Genomic DNA, 16,815 nt, shown 5'->3' with positions numbered 1-16,815 from the left:
TACATTGAGTTGTAAATCCATACCGAAGACTACGGTCCTTGATCTTAATCAGCAAGTCCTCTTCGTTTTCACCAAGCACGGTTGTGTCACCTGCATACCACAGGTTGTTAATAAGCTTTCCTCCTAGCCCAATGCCACATTCTTCTTTATCTAATCTGCCTTCTCTGATGATTTGCTCAGCATACACATTGAATTTGTAGGGTGAGAGGATACAACCCTGTCGCACACCTTTCCTGATTTTAAACCATGCTGTATGCCCTGGTTCTGTTTGCACAACTGCCTCTTGATCCCTGTACAAATTCCACAGGAGCACCCTGAAACGTTCTGGAATTCCATTCTTCTCAGGGTATAAGAGGGACTTAGGACTAGTACTGGACGTACGGACATGAGTTGGACTGGGCTGGGGTGTTTTCTTGATGTATAATGACTTGATGCAAAGCACTTTCATACACACATGTACGAGTGTCGCTGGTTTTGTCTCTATAGTCAACCTGGCCTAACACAAGCTGCCTTCCAAATGTCCTGGTATGGACGAGTGAGAGCTCCCAGCGCTTCATCAGCCTGTTGACACATTTCAATTGGCATTCCATCAATACCCGGAGCCTTGTTTTGGCTAACCCTTTCGGTGCAGCTTGGACTTCTTCCTTTAGCACCATTGCTCACACATTAACTCCTGAGATGGTGGGATGTCGACTAGCTTTTTTTGGCAAGGTGACCGTGTATTATTTCTGTCATCTTTTGTTGCTTACTGTGCCCATCGGATCTTTCAAGATTGCAACTCAAAGCTTGACGTTTTTTTCTTGCGTTCTTTCACTTTAAGTTGTGCTTAGTGTGCTCTTTCGGTTGGTTTCTAATGATTAGTTTTTGCACATTTCCTTATCATATTTGACTGTCTTTTCAAGCTGCCCTTTGAAGTTTTCGATTCAGCTCTTCGACGTCATCATTTCTTCCATTTGCTTTAGCTACCCGTCGGTGAAGAGTACGTTTCTGAGTCTCTATTGACATCCACTTTGACCTTTTCTTTCTTTCCTTTTCAATCTCATATGCATGGGAAAGTTGGTGATGGAGTAAGGAAAATTGAAGAATTGATGTATTTCAGTTGTAGTGCCGGAGAAGACGGTTGGGCGAACCATGGACTGCTTAAAGGACAAGCTGGTCTGTCTTGGAAGAAGTACGACCAGAATGCCCTTTAGAGGCAAGGACGATGAGATGTGTTACCAGGGGAGACCGGCCCCTGGGGAAGGACATCATGCTTGACAAAGTTCGAGCGGCAGGGAAAAGGAGGCAGGCACAACAAGATGGATTGGCACAGTGGCTGCAGCAGTGGGCTCAAGCATTAGAACCATTGTAGGGATGGCGCAGAACAGTGCAGGCTTTCTTCTGTTGTGCCCGGGTCAGAGCCAGCTCAATGCCATCTGACAACAACGGGAGCAGAGAGTGTTCTAAAAGCGCATTGAATACAGGTGTCCCAGGACGGGGCCTGCTGGATCCCCGGGTAGAAACTTTCCATATTGCCATTTAAGGCTTGAATGTTTCTGAGTCCTTTCAGTTTCACATGTGCTGAGTCTGCTTCTCCATTTTGATTTTCTACTTGTAGATCTTTCTATAGTTTGTTATAATATTTGCCTTTGTTTTCTTGAGCTACCCTTTGAAACTGGGTCTACCGGGTTCTGATTCTGCTCCACGTTGCCCAGTGGTCCTTCATGAGCAGCGTGCATTCCCCAAGGTTGTACTGCTTCTCATGCTGCCCCCCAGCACGGGGCATTTTCATATCACAGGCCCTCTCTCTGGCTGTGCCCTGTAAAACGGGTGCTTCATGGAGCAGCAGGGCAGGAACTTGCAGTCTTCATAGTAAACGGAGGAGAAAAGCAAGTGAAGATCAATGTCGATGAACCACCCCGTACCAGATGCACACAAAGAAAAATGTATGTTAGTAATTTATCTGGAGTTAATACTTGTGAGAATGTGGAACACTATTATAAGAAGGGGAAAAAATCAAATTTGCTGCCATGGGCAGCAACTCTGTAATCGGACACCAACCCTACTGCTGATGAGCCTGCAGAACAGGAGGGAATGGCTCCAGAGGGATTCCAACCTGTACATCTCCCCAGGAGCAGACAGCCTCATCTTCCTTCCTCAGAGCAGCTGGAAGGTTTGAACCACCAACCTTACCTTTACAGCCTCACACTTAACTCTCTGCACCACCAATGCTCCTTGGCTCTTGTATCTAACCTCTGCTATCAAGCCAATTATGACCTTTAGCAACCCTGTAGGACAGAGTAGAGCTGCTCCTTTGGGTTTCCGTACATCTTTATGGGAGCAGACAGCCTCATCTTCCTCCTGCAGAGCAGTTAGTGCCCCCTCTGTAATGTAGCAGTCCTGTTGACATTCTTTAATAAAGCTGAAGATTTGTACCCTCTATAACCCAGTAACTCTACAAGGCCAACTCTTAGTTACAGGGCCATCTAAACCAGTTGCTCTGGAGTCGATTCCACTCAAGGCTACCCGGTGTGTGGCAGCGTAAACGTGTGCTCCCACTGAGCTTTCACACCTGTGACCTTTCTTCCGGGGCACCTCTAGGTGGGTTTGAACCACTAACCTTTTAATTGGTTACCGAGGATTTAAGTATTACACCACTTAGGGAGTCCACATACTAATATTGAGGTTTTATATTCTTTGTCTCAACCATCCATCTTCATTGCAGTGGGAACCAAGCTGACCACTGCCATCACACGAATTCTGACTCATTGCCAGGTGCCGTGAAGTTTCCCCATAGCAACCCTCTGCACAGCAGAACAAACCTGCCCGGTCCCGCCCCATCCTCATAATTTTCCCTGTGCCTGAGCCCATTGGTGCCGCCACTGTGTCAGTCATCTCCTAAAGCGTCTTCCTCTTTTTCACTGCCCCTCTACGTGACCAAGTGTGATAGCCCTTTCCAGGGACTGGTCTCTCCTGACAGCGTGTCCAAAGTACACGGGATGAAGTCTCTCCATCCTGGTGTGTAAGAAGTGGTCTGGGTGCCCTTCTTCCAAGACGCTTCTGTTCTTTTGGCAGTCCCCGGCACCTGCAATATTCTTCCCCAGCACCATGCTTCAAATGCGTAGCTTCTTCAGTCTCCTTTGTCGGTGCCCAGCTTCCACATGCAGAAGAGGCCATTGAAGGTAGCACGGCTTCGGTCAGGTGCCCCTTAGTCTTCAAAGCAGCCTCCTTGCTTTTCAACACTGTAAAGAGGCCTTGTGCAGCAGATTTACCCAATGCAGTGATTCATTTGATGTCTTGACTGCGGCGTCCGTAAACACTGCTTGTGGATCCAAGCAAGACGAAATGCCTGACAACTCCGATCTTTATTCTGTTTATGTCATGATGCTGAGCCTATTCCTTCTTCGTGGTCTGTTCTTAGCCTGGAAGCTCTGCTGAAACCTGCTCCCTGCAGGCGACCCTGCTGGCATTTGAGATACCAGTGATAAAGCTTTGAGCACCCCCCCAAACACACAGGCTACCACAGTATGACTCACAGCCTGACCCCTAAACTAGGCACCCTTGTTGCATCTCTTACAGGAGCCCTGGTCGCGTAGAGCTTACACATTGGACTGTGAGCCGCAAGGCAGCACCTGGGAGCCCCCAGCCACTCCTCAGGAGAAAGAGGGGCTGTCTACTCCCATGGAGAGTTACAGCCTCAGAAACTCACAGGGACAGTACTACCCTGTCTTATAGGGTTGCTGTGAGTTGGAATTGACTCATGGCAGTGAGCTTGTCTTTTTCTTTTTATGCTCCAATTATTTTTTTCTGAAGAAAAAATGGCGGTTTATTTTGTCCTAGTTTCTCCAGTGCAGTGACGTTAGTTAACCTCTTCCAGGTGTGCAGCCAATCTCCGCTTCCTTTGGAGTTGGGTGTGTGCCCCCCAATTAATGTGAGCTCACGGCCCCGTAACGCTGCTAATCCAGTCGGGTTGCTGTGGCCAATTTGATCTCAGATATGTAGATTGATCGTTTAAAACGAGCACGGTATTCCAGGCAGAGGTCACTTACTAATTACTCTCAGATGTCATGGGTATTTGGGACTTAAAGGTCCTCGAGAGCACTCGTTTTGGGGGTCCACCTAGCTCCTAGGACCCCAGAAAGTCATGCATGTACAGTTCCGCGTTTACATTCTTCAAGTTATGCTACCCTCCCTGCTGTCATCGCCCTGCAATTCTGCCACCATTCACAGAAACTCAGTGGCCCCTAAGTAAGAGGGCCTCCTCCCCATTTCCTCCTTCACCATGGGGTCTTCAATTGCTGGTTTTCCGGAAGTAGGTCACCAGACTCTTCCCAGGGATTCCTGGGGGCCTTTTGGTTTGCAGCCCCGCACATTGACCATTCACCCCACTCCGGATTCTCCCCTGCAGAGTGGAATAAGGAATGTTGGCAGAGAATGAATCGTGTTTCCATGGGCTTGTTGGTGAAGGGTGTGTTTTACAAGGTTCATAAGATACACCATTGCCCTTCAGGGTCCTGTTGATCTTAGTAACACTTAATGTGGATTCTTTTCTTAATCTCAAAGTAACATAATTCGATAATCACGTTTTTCCCCCTTCTTCCCTTTTATTTTAGTGGCGAAACCAGATTTAACAAGGAGAAAATACTGCAAGGTTGGTAGACACCTGTGCTGTCAGTTCATCCCTGTAATGTTATCGCGATATGTTAATTCATCAGATTTGGTGGGGGTGGCCTGACCTGGGGGCTGTGAATTGGGATTATGGGATTTAAGCATCGTGAAAACAAATATGATCCGAACAATTGTCAACCAAGAGGAAGAAATGTCCCAGGTAAACTGGATGTCAAACTTGTTAGCGAGTAGCTTCAAAGTGGCCCCGTCGGCTGACTTAGCGGCTGATGGTGAGTGGGTCTAGATGTCTTAAAATATAGCTGCCTAGGTTTAAAATAACTCCGTATTTGGAAGTTTCATAAAGTGTACTGACTGGTGAAAATGGGAATTTTTTTTTTGCTGAGATGGTTGTTTTAATTTCGGTAGTAACCAAGATGAGACTTAACCAAGAGGACCCTTCTCAATGGAGTTAACTTCATTATGGCAGATTTTGCCTCCCATCTGGAGCCCCCGGGGAGCCAGCTCTGACTTTTTAAAGACTCTCTGAGGTGAACCTTCAGCGAGACACACACTTTCTGTGCATTTAGGGTTTTTATTGTTCTTATCAGGAACTTTTTGTTTTCACATCCAGTGTACGTAATTCCTTCTGGAAACAAGACTGATAAGTGAACTTTTGTTTCTCAAACGACACGTACCCACCCAAGCCATCTTTTGCACTTCAGCCCCTTGCCACCGTTGTCCTTCTTTCTTGTCGGGTGGGGACCCCGTGTGACAGAGCGGAGCTGTCCTCGGGTTCCCACCTTTATTGGAGCAGGTGGCCAGGCGTTCCCTCCCCAAGAGCAGCGGGGCTCAAGTGACAGCCTTCCCGGAGCCTCCCCTGCTAAGCTTCAGTGTACTGCTCCTCGCCCCTCTCTCGTCGGGTCTGACTCCCAGCGACCCTATAGGACAGGGTAGAACTGCCCTGGGGGCTTCTGAGACGGCAACTCTTTACAGAGTAGAAAGCCTCCGTTTCACTCTTTTGAAATGGAACGGGCTGTCGGGCGCCCAGCCAGCCCTGCTCCTGAAAGTATTTTTGAAATGAAGCAGAAAACAAAGACGAAAAGCCATCCCGTTGGAATACTGAGCAGATTGCCAAGGGGACAGGAATCAACCAGTGATCTCTTACTGTAAGACACCACCCAAGCTGGGAACATAGACGCAGAGTCCACATGAACCAACTACAGCCAATAGGGAAAAGCCTTAAGAAAGTTTGGCCCACGCCATCTAACTGGTCAGGGAGAATGACCCTTGGAAACAGGCAGGTAACTGCGTCTGCGCTTCCTAGGGCTGCTCGAGCAGAAGGCCACGTGCAAGGCAAGGCCGTAAGGAGGAGGAATGCGTTTTTCACACCTCAGGAGGCTAGAAGTCTGGTTTCGGGATACTGGCTCTAGGGCAGCAGTTCGCAACCTGTGGGTCGTGACCCCGTTGGAGGTCAAACGGCCCTTTTACAGGGGTCACCCGATTCATAACAGCAAAATGACAGTGATGAAGTAGCAATGAAAATAATTTTATGGTTGGGGGTCACCATATCATAAGGAACTATATAAAGGGTCGTGGCATCAGGAAGGTTGAGAACCCACTGCTCTAGGGGAACAGCTTGACACAGCTTCCCTCGTCTCGGCTCTGCTGGGCTCCTTGGCGATTTCCACATGTGCTTACCAGCCACTCTTCTCCAGGTGCTTGCTGGCCTCCACGTCTGGAGCCCTGGTGGTTGTGTCAGTCTGAGTAGACTAGAGAAACAAATTCATAGACACTCATGTGTATAAGAAGAGGTTTATCTACAAGAGCAATTGAACATTGAAAAAAACATCCCAGCCCAGTCCAGATCAAGTCCATAAGTCAGATATTAACCCATATGTCTGATACCAGCCTATAAAGTCCTCTTTAGACTCACGAAACACATGCAATGGCGCTGAATGCAGGATGATCACAGGCCCGTGGGTGGGAAGTTTGTGGATCCAGTGGCATTGTAAGCATCTCAGTGCTGGCAGGGGCCTCCTCCTGATTCCTCCAGCTCGACTCTGGCAGCATCAACGTAACTCCATCAGGCTCTTTGTCTGTAATGTCTCACGGAGTGAGCCAAGAGAGTGTGTCTCCCGCCTCCAAGGAGAAAAATACAGGAGTTCCCCAGAATCCTCAGGAGAAGGCCATGTCCACACAGAGGCCTCATTGGCTATGACCCGATTGACCTACGAGACTCCACCCCTTCACTCTTAATCCTCTCGAGTCCCAGATTGACACCAGATGATGTAACCACCACAGTGGTGTTGTGGTTACGCATTGGGCTGCTAATAGCAAGGTCAGCAGTGTGAAACCACCTTGGGAGAAAGACGAGGCTTTCTACTCCCATAAAAAGCTAGTCTCAGGAGTCCACAGGGGCAGCAGTTCTACTCTGTCCTATAGGGTTGCCATGAGTTGGCTTGGCCATGATGGTAGTGAGTTTGGTTTGGTTTGATCGTGGCGTGTGCAGGCATGGCCTTGTTAATATTGTGAAGAGAACTCCATTTCCAAATGGGATTGCAGTCACACGGAAAGCCACTGTCACCCAGTTCATCGTGTAAGATCTGTTCGGTTAAGATCGCCAAAGCTGTCACTTTCACAGGAGCAGGTTCCATCGCTCACCTGCAGAGCAGCTGGTGGCTTCAGAGTACAAAGTGACGGCCAAGCCCTGTAGGCCCCATCATAGGTGTAGGGCTCGGGGCTTCTCCAAGGAGCACACTATGTGACCTGTAACATGTAGCCTTTATAGAAAGTGGATTCATCTTACTGGTTGTCAGTTCTCTGAACAGTGATGCGGGAAATCGCCTAAGGGAATCTGATCATGCAACGCAGAGTATTTTGCATGTCAATTAATGGGGTTCCTTCTAAATTTTCTGACAGTTAAAGCATTGTTCTTTCTCCTAATGCCACAGGACAAGGAATAGACGAGCCCCTTTCAGAGACGGGGTTCCAACAAGCAGCGGCTGCGGGGCTGTTCCTCCACAAGGTGAAGTTTACACATGCGTTCTCCAGCGACCTCATCCGGACAAAGCAGGTACCACGACGGGGCAAGCCTATGGCCGCGGAATCAGAAGCCTCCCCTGTGCTGTAACCTTGGGAAATGGGATGGCAGAGTCTGTAGGGATTCAATCACAGAGACCCCATCACCCCTAATCCCACCCCTAATGAGAGCTGATTTTCCTTATTTTATTTTGGTAATTTTCAAATTGGATTAGCTTTGGGGGGAAAAAATCATACATAAGTAGGGTCAATGGGAGGAAGCCCACAGAAGCAATACATGACGGAAGATTGTTAATGAATGGCTCCAAAGAGCCTTTTTGTAGTATAAAACAAAATAAAACCAACTTCTATCAATATAGAATATCCTGTGGAAACGAGAAACTCAGTGGCTGATGACTTTTGCAACCGTGCGGGATTTAAGAGGCTTGAGACTTAGTCTTAGATCTCCCATGAACACTAGAAAGCAAGACGCAAGGTCGAGTACACGTGTTTGCAGACAGAGCCATCAGGCCACATGGGAACGTGTCCCCCAGCCCCTGCATGAAGGGCTGAGGGAGGGTGAGCACGCAGATGGTCTTGGTTTAGGAGGAAGGCGGGAATCCTCGTGGACCCCAGGGGTCACGACGCGACGTGTTGAAGAGATGAAACCTGGTGTTTGGGGAAGGGAGCATCGCTGAAGTCCGTGGTGCTGACGACCGGAGAAGGGTGTTGCACAGGAAAGCATCAGAGTGGGCCCCGGGACCCCTCATATCTGGTGAGATGTTAATCGGCACATGTAGAGTGGATCGTGTTTGGTGAGATGTTAATCGGCACACGTAGAGTGGATCGGCTGGAAGCCAAACTAAAGGACACGTTCGGGAGAGAGTACTTCCCGAAGAACTGTAAGCTGGCATTCCTAGCACTCCCGCAGGGCTGGGAACCGTGCTCGGTCCCCACCGGCCAAGGGAGGGAGGTGTCAGTGCGTGTGCCGAGTGCTGCAGAAAGAAAGACCTCACGCTGGCAAGCGGGCACCTGAAACAGCCTCGCGAGAGCGGAGGGAGACCGGGTAGTGTAAGATACGAAATGGTATCAACAATATGTAATTGATCAGGCATTCACAAGGGAGGGAGGGGGAAAAAGAGTTTATACCAAGGGCTCAGGTAGGAAATGTTTTGGAACTGATGATGGCAGCATATGTACAGATATGCTTTGATACAATTGATGTATGGAGTGTTTTACGAGCTGTAAGAACCCCCAGTAAAAGTGCTTTGAAAAAGGAAGGCTGTTCTCGACCTGTCGCAAAAGAGGTCCAACAAAGCTGGAAGGACTTGACCTTTCTGCTGGAATGACGATGGTTTTCATGAGACCGCTGTGTTTTGATTTTCAGACCATGCACGGGATTTTGGAGAAGAGTAAATTTTGCAAGGACATGACTGTAACGTATGATTCCAGACTTCGAGAAAGGGTAAGCAGTTTGGTGACAGACGGCCACATATTTCACCCTATTGTTTAATAATCAGTACCGTATTTGATGCCTGCCTTCCATCATAGGTGCAGGATGTGTGGCCAAGAACTTCACACAGGACAGTTGAACATAAAAGTGAGGTGCTCCCTTAGGACCCTCTATTTCCGTACAGGACAGAGGAGAACTCCTTTGGGTTTCCAAGGCCGGAGATCTTTACAGGAACAGAAAACCTCATCTTTCCCCCTTGGGGAGCCTGGCAGGTTTGAGCTGCTGACCTTGTGGCTCGCAGTCCCACGTGAGTTCCACTGTGCCACCGGGGCTCTCGACCAGCCAGGGACTCCTAATTCCTTTCGTGTCTGAAACGGTAGCACTTCATCACCAATGCTCTTGGAAAGACTCACTGAGGACAAATGCTCAAAAGTTACTTTGAAAAACAAACAAACAAAAAAGTGGGTGGGGGTGGGCAGATGGGGCTTTTATCACATAGTAGAAGGCATTTTCCTTAGCTAGGACATCTTCTTTTCTTCCTCTGGACCCTTTGGGGCCTGTGTCAGCCTTTCCCTTGACTCAAGGTAGTGGGCCAAGGCTTTGAAAATACAGGAAAACCTGTGACAACGGGAGCCCCCAGGTGTGTTCGTCCGGGTAGACTAGAAGAACAAATTCATAAACACACTTATGTGTATAAGAAAGCTTTACATACAAAAGCAATTGAATATTGAGAAAACATCCCAATCAAGTCCAGATAAAGTCCATAAGTCCGATAACACCCCCATATGTCAATGCTAGTCCATAAATTCTTCTTTAGACTCACACAGCCATGCAATGATGCCAAATGCAGGAAGATCACAGGCCAGTGGGTAGAAAGTCTTGTGGTTCCAGTGGTGGTGGAAGCATCTCAGCGCTGGCAGAGGTCTCCACGTGGCTCCTCCAGCTCCAGGGCTGTGGCTTCATCAGCCTAGCTCCATCAGCCTCATTGTCAGGAATGTCTCGCAGGGAGTGTGCTTGTGTCCCACCTCCAGCAAGCTATTTATCTCCCTAGTGCCTCCAAATGAGGTCATCAAGCTGATTGATGGCTAAACTCCACCCCTTCACTCTAAGTCTCAAATTGACAACAGATGGCACAACTCCCACACTGTGTACGGTGGAAACCCGTCACATGCCGTCCAGGAGTTGAGAGTGATAGGCAAGTGATGGGACTGCACGTGGCCAGGTGGGAACCTGTGAGACCTGGACAAACAGGCAGTCTTGTCACAAAGTCTCTCACGTGTCTCACGCAGTGTGTATGTCTATATACATACACACAAAAACATACAGTGTGTGTATATATAGTATATTGTATAGTAAAAATATATATGTAGTCTTATTCTCTCCTTTACAAAAGAGATAGTGCATATGAATATATATACATGTACACACGCATATATTTAGCTTAGATCTAATAACAGAGCTTCACACTCACATATCATCCTGCTTACTATTTGATTATTTACCCTATAACCCCAAACCAGCCCCATTACTCTCTAACCGATGTTGGGTGTTCAAAGCTGAATCTCTGCAGGAGCAGGCAGCCTCAATGCTGCCACAGATTGGCTGGTGGGTCTGAACTGCCGACCTTGTGGCTAGCTGTCCACCGTTTACCTTGCAGTGCCAGGAGGGCTCCTCAGCTACTTCCCACTCTCTGGGCCTCCCTCTCTTTGCTCTGCCGGCTCCTGCCTAACTCATGTCACCAAGGCATTCTTTCTGGACTCTTCATGGTCTTGGACACTTAATCTTATGACCATCATGGCAGCTGAAACTCACCGCTGCCCTTGACTCTGTTAATTTTTTCCAGTCCTACTGGCTGCCCTCCCATTGCCGACGGGTGTCATCCCTCACCTTGATCACTCTAGCAGTCCTCGTGTTTTCTGTCGGACACCCTCTCATCCACTCCAGTCTCCAGATGGCAGCCTGGGAACTTTTGAGCGACGGCTGAGCCTCTGCCCAGTAATTCCCTGGCGGCCTTTTCCCGGAAGAGGGTGTCCAGAGGCTTTACCTGCCACGAGACCTGGTGCACAGCCTGCCGCCTTCCTCTTCACTGTGCCTTCAGTCCATCGGCCTTCAGAACAAGGCCGCTTGCTGCCTGCCGGCACTGTGTCATCTTCACGACAACCCCGTGAGCAGGGCGCTCTCCGTCATCCTTGCTTTACAGATGCCGCAGCGGAGACACCCCCTGAGGTTCAGTCCATGCCCAGGGTAACCAGGCAAGTAAGGGCAGAGCCGAGATTCCACGCAGGGCCTCAGACCATGGAACCAGGGCTCTAGACCAGTGGTTCTCAACCTGTGGGTCGCGACCCCCCCTCGGGGGCGTCAAACGACCCTTTCACAGCAGTCGTCCAATTCATACCAGTATCAAAATGACAGTGATGAAGTAGCAACGAAAATAATGTTATGGTTGGGGGGTCACCACCACAGGAGGAACTGTATGAAAGGGTCGCTGCATGAGGAAGCTTGAGAACCACTGCTCTAGGCCACTGATATTCTCTGAGTTGCTCTCTCCACTGAACGTGGGAGTCTAGTCCATTCCACTTGTTGGAACTCAAGCTCCGCAAACTTGACCTTGAACTTCCGATTGCCTTTAGGCCCGAGTCTTCTGTGATTTCCCAAGTCCAGGTTAGGTCACTGGCTTGTGTTCTGTGTCTCTTTCCACTGATAGACTTTTGGACTGCTGCCCCTTGGTCAGTCGTCCATTATCTCAGAGCCTCCACATGGATGGGGGGCTTAGGGGGACACCCTCCCGGCACTGGTGAGCCCCGTTGCCTGATGTCACATCAAGAGTAGTGTTCTGAGTACTTGTTCAGTAAATGAATGTTTCCATTCTTGTAAAGACACAGCAAGTGATAGTTTTTTAATGCCCTGCTTTGTCGCCAGGGTTGCTCTATATACAGATGAAGATGTATGAATTTGGACTTCAGGTCTGGAAAATTGACCGGTTTCATAGCCAAATTCTGCATACATTCTAATATCTACGTTTACTAAAAATACAAATATCTTAAGTCAGCACACCATACATTTAAAATTTAAATTATTAAAAAAGTCCTTATTCATAGTTAAATCTTAAGTTTTGTATTCTACACAAAGCAAACATAGCAGTTTATGGCTGGGTTTCTGTCTGATAAATATGCTAGACTTTTTTGGCCAGACCGTACATAACGATAAGTGTCTAGGTGTTACTCAAGAAGTCCACTGTGTGTTGTGCAACTGAAAGTGGCCACGTTTCTCCTGCTCACACAGCATTTTGGCCCGTGTGCTTCTGACTTTTAACTGTAGGCTTACCGATAGATTTCTTAAAAGCAGAAACCTCTTTACATACTGTTTTTAAACCAACTTTTCATTCCGATTACGTACTGTTTTCAGTGGCTGTAAGTACCCATCAGTGTTCTTCCCTAACCAGTGACTAACTCCAGTGTACACGTCTCACATAGCTCCTTTAAAGCAAGGCACTGCCGGCGGAAGGAGCCTGCTGGAAGTGGTTACTAAACTTGTAGAAATCAAGTTGCTGAAGTGTGTACTGAGTTTGGTTCATAGTGCAGAATTGCCTTCCAGTCAAGAGCCAGTTCTCCTCTGGGGTGATCCCGGAGAGTGCTGGTTTTCTCACACCAGTGCTAGGTGTCACTAGTATTCTTGATCTTCCACCCCAGGAGCTTAAAAACGGCACCTTCCTGAGTCATGTTCACATTACTGATTCCTCGCTTCTTGGCCACTTGTCTTCCTATTTTGTGGTTTGTGGATCCTTTGTCAGAGCCTCCATCTCAAAGGACCTGAACTTTGAAGGCGCCCGATGTGCTTATTAGAGACAGGGAATCTGTAGGCAGGTTGCTTCACCTCTCTGAAAAGCAGCTTTCTCGCGTGTGAGTACAGAGCTGAAAATACCTGCCGCACTGGCTGCTGTGAGGGTCGCTTGGGATTCGTGTGTGTGGTGTTACTGCCCCGGTGGACTGCGTGCATGTTAACCTCCGGCCCTGGAGTCCGCACCGCTCTCTGTTTTAACCTGCGTTAGCTTGATGCGTGCTCTGTGTAGCCCACCATGCCATGTGCACAGGTCGAGGCTTCGCCCACATTTTCTAGGGTACGTGGCCCACTACTCAGCAGATTCCAATCGCCAGTTCAGAGGAGTGATGTTTGCTACGAACTTGTGCTTAGTCTGCAAATGCATCTGAGGCTGTGTGTTAGTCTGGGTACTTTACAGAAACAAATACACAGAAACTCATGTGTAAGAGAGAGTTTTATATAAAGGTTAAGTGCACATCAAAGAAAACATCCCAACCCAGTGCTGCACAAACCCACAAGTCCAACATTAACCCATATGTCCGACACCAATCCACAAAGTCCTCCTCCATCTCACAAAACACACTATGATACTGACTGCAGGAGGAAAGCTGAATCGGTGAACGTGTAAGCATCTCAGCGCTGTCAGGGGCTTCCACGTGGCTGCTCCAGCACCCAGGGCTACATTGGGGTAGTCCATGCGGCTTCTCCTTGGGGATGTCTTGCAGGAAGTGAGCCTTGCAACCTGAAGCAGGGAACTGGCTAAGGCAGCTGCACCCTGGTCTGACCATCAGAAAGCAAGAGACCGGAGAACTAGAAAGGCGAGGCTCACTGAGCCATTTATCCCTCTGCCCTTCAATTAACCCCACATGTGTTTATCGGCCAACTTGGCACAATAATTACCTCAGGCTGCTTTAACACATTGAAACCTTTGCAGAAATACGGGATTGCAGAAGGCAAGGTGCTGACTGAGCTAAGGGCATTGGCCAAAGCGGCTCGGGAAGAAATTCCCATGTTCACCCCGCCGGGCGGAGAGACGTTAGACCAGGTATGTAGTGCCACCTGGGGTGAAGTTCTCTGTGCCATACGATAGCTGAGAGCGGACTCGCTTTATCCATTAGAGTCTTAACGAATGTTGGCCAGAGCATTGGGAAGCTGCTTGGTTCATAAACTGGCTGGTGATAACGGCCCGCATCAATATGATCGCTTAATGATTGTCAACACAGTGCGCAGATGGCCCGTCTATTTCGAAACCCGGTGTTGCTCGTTTGCGCCCTCTGCTGGCCGTGAGTCTCGGAGCCCTACGTGATGGTGGCTCCTGGAGACCCGTGCGCTGAGTGCGCTGAGGAGCTGTGCCGGAGCCGTTCTCCGTGGCTGAACGTCCCGACTTGGAGCAAGAGGCGCCTTCTTGGGTCACCGAAGGAAACGACCACAGCTCTCTCCCTCAGAGCAGCCGGTGGCTCTGAACCGCAAACCTGCCTGTTAGTGAACGGGCGGCCCGCCTCTGCGTCTCCGCGGTGGGTTTAGTTGGCCGTCTGTCGAGTAAGTGCGGTGCCTTTCTGAGGGAGTGATAGGTGACATCAGACAAGAGCACCCACCCCCACCCCTCCCGCCCTGTCACCTGTTACTGACGTCATCGCTGCGATGCATCCCCTCTGTCTGCAGCTTGTGAAACACCTGGGCAGGGCTTCCCGCTGGCCCCTCCCTCTGGTTTCATAGTTTTCTTAAAATAGACTTGTTTTTTCATCTTACTCTGTTAAGGGAAAGATTAATTTTGCGCTGAACTGCAGTGCACCATAGTTTCCTGGTTACGGCTAGATTTCCCTAACTGGCCTGCGGGTGCAGCGGAGGCAGACACCGGCACTGCTGTCATCGTTCCCCCACCCACCCTGGTCCCCGCGGGGTCTGCGTCCGTCGTCGCTGACGCAGTGAGCGCTGTGGAGCCACTGAACGAATGGATAGAAAGATAGGCGAGGTTCACGTGTGGACACTGGAGAAACCCCCGAGCTGCTGCGTTTTCCGCTTCAGCGTGAAGGCAGTCATTCAGATCACGCCCACTGAACAATCCCCTTTCTGTCTTCCTCTCGTTCCTCGTAGGTGAAACGGCGTGGAAAAGACTTTTTTTCGTTTCTCTGTCAGCTGGTCCTGAAAGAAGCAGGCCAAGAAGAACGGCCTTCCCAAGAAGCACCCGGCAGCTCCCTGGAATCCTCTCTGACAGAAGTGTTTCCTCTGGGGACAAGCCCCGGTGGCTGTGACGATGTCCCAGGACTAGTCGCCAGTGTCCTGGTCGTGAGCCACGGAGCGTACATGAAAACCCTGTTCGGTTATTTTCTGTCGGACCTCAAGTGCTCCCTCCCGACAACCCTGAGCAAATCCGAGCTGGTTTCCGTCAGCCCCAACACAGGGATGAGCCTCTTCATCGTAAGTTTTGAGGACGACGCAGAAGGAGTTACCCCAACGGTCGAGTGTGTGTGCATGAACCGGCTGGACCATCTAAGTGGAAAGGCCGAAACCCGCTGCTCGGTGTAAGCGGATGTCACTGTGGAGCCTCTGGGAAGGGTGCGGGGCGCTTCCGCGCTCCGCTCTGCTAGTGCAGATTTGCAAACGGTTAAAAAGCTTTCTACCCTATAACCAGTTATAAAACTCAACATGGAACCTGAAGCGATAACGGAAAGCCATTTAGAACTTCTTTTGTCTGAACACAGTTGGCCTCTTCCCGGGTCGTTTACCACCCCGCCAAGGCGCGTCTCTGGATTGTAAGCGGACACAGGAACTCCCCATTGCAAGATGGGAGACTGCGAACAGCCGTGCCTGACCAGTCTGTAGCCTCTTGTGTTGGCTCTTGATCAGACACTGTGTGTCTTTATTCTCTCACACAGTGTTGGGAAGAGGGAACTGTTTACCCTGTGGTTTCTTCACAAACTTGAAGGTCTGTCCTCTAAATGCTCAATCCCTTCCCACCACAAGTGTCTGCAAAATCAAATGACACTAAAGTATTTTCTGTAGAAACCAACTGTTGGATTTTTTTTCCCCATTTCTGGAAGGACTGAAATGGGGGGTCAATAATACATGTGGATCACAGGATGCCCCAGTGAGGCAACGTGTGACAAAAAAAGGTAGAGAGGGAATCTGAGTGGGAGGGTCGGAACAACTCTTCAGTAGTACCAGCACGCCTCCTGATCCCCGGAAGTGGCTTCTGATCGCACCTGAAGGCAGCTATAAAGAAAGAGTCGCAGTAGTAGCCTCAGTCACAGAGGACGCGTGGACTGTCCCTTTTCGCCACCAGAGGGCACCAGAAGAACCCAATTTTGATACTTCATTTTGTAACCAAGACCAGTCCTTTCAAAACCTGTTTCTCTAAATAAAATGCTCTACATGCGGTGGGCCTTGTAGTAGTGCCAATGAGCACTGCCTCACCTTGTAAGAAACTGAACACAGACTTTACTTTGAGCCTGGGGAACCCACAGGTCGTTTGCTGCTGTCCCGTTGATCAGTGGTCTGGCACTATACCCCCTGTCTCCCACCAGGATCGGAATAGGGCAAATGGAAACTTGAAGAAGGAAAAAAAACCCCCGAGAAACCATTCTCAACTTCTTTTCAACAAACAAACTATGACGATGTAAATAAAGCCACTTCCAAGCAGTCACCAAAGTTCTATTCTGTCGTCCATTCCGACGAGGCAGTGGGCTTGTGCACCCTTTCCCCCATCTGTAGACGTGTTTCCCCGGCGTCCCTCGGAATCTACTCTGTCCCCACACCCTCTTCTGTGTGAGGATGGGCACCTCACGACTGTAGTAAGGACTGCCTCGCAGTTGAACACGTGAGGTCGATGCTCCCTCTAGTCTCGTTCTTTGAAATAGACTGTGTGTTAGAGCCGTGTTGGTGTGCAAGAAGATGGTGCCGGCTGCCCGGGACATTCCCAAGCCCTCTTCCTACTTCCT

General features: G+C 49.3%; 1 protein-coding gene across 1 annotated transcript in view; it reads left to right on the top strand.

Annotated features, from left to right (window-relative positions):
- TIGAR (TP53 induced glycolysis regulatory phosphatase) overlaps positions 1–16,520 on the top strand; it is a 23,717-nt gene extending 7,197 nt beyond the window's left edge. The window contains exons 2-6 of the mRNA XM_045285868.1: positions 4,593–4,630; positions 7,539–7,660; positions 8,993–9,070; positions 13,812–13,922; positions 14,972–16,520. Coding sequence (XP_045141803.1) covers positions 4,593–4,630; positions 7,539–7,660; positions 8,993–9,070; positions 13,812–13,922; positions 14,972–15,403 — 781 coding nt within the window. The 3' untranslated portion in view covers positions 15,404–16,520. The remainder of the gene's footprint in view (positions 1–4,592; positions 4,631–7,538; positions 7,661–8,992; positions 9,071–13,811; positions 13,923–14,971) is intronic.
- Positions 16,521–16,815: the final 295 nt, after the last annotated feature.

This window comes from Echinops telfairi, unplaced genomic scaffold (assembly GCF_000313985.2).
Source record: "Echinops telfairi isolate 266 unplaced genomic scaffold, ASM31398v2 ScPeMD7_7479;HRSCAF=8517, whole genome shotgun sequence".
Taxonomy (NCBI): domain Eukaryota; kingdom Metazoa; phylum Chordata; class Mammalia; order Afrosoricida; family Tenrecidae; genus Echinops; species Echinops telfairi.
The sequence above is the reverse complement of the archived record's forward strand: the minus strand, read 5'-3'. Positions and strand labels throughout refer to the sequence as shown.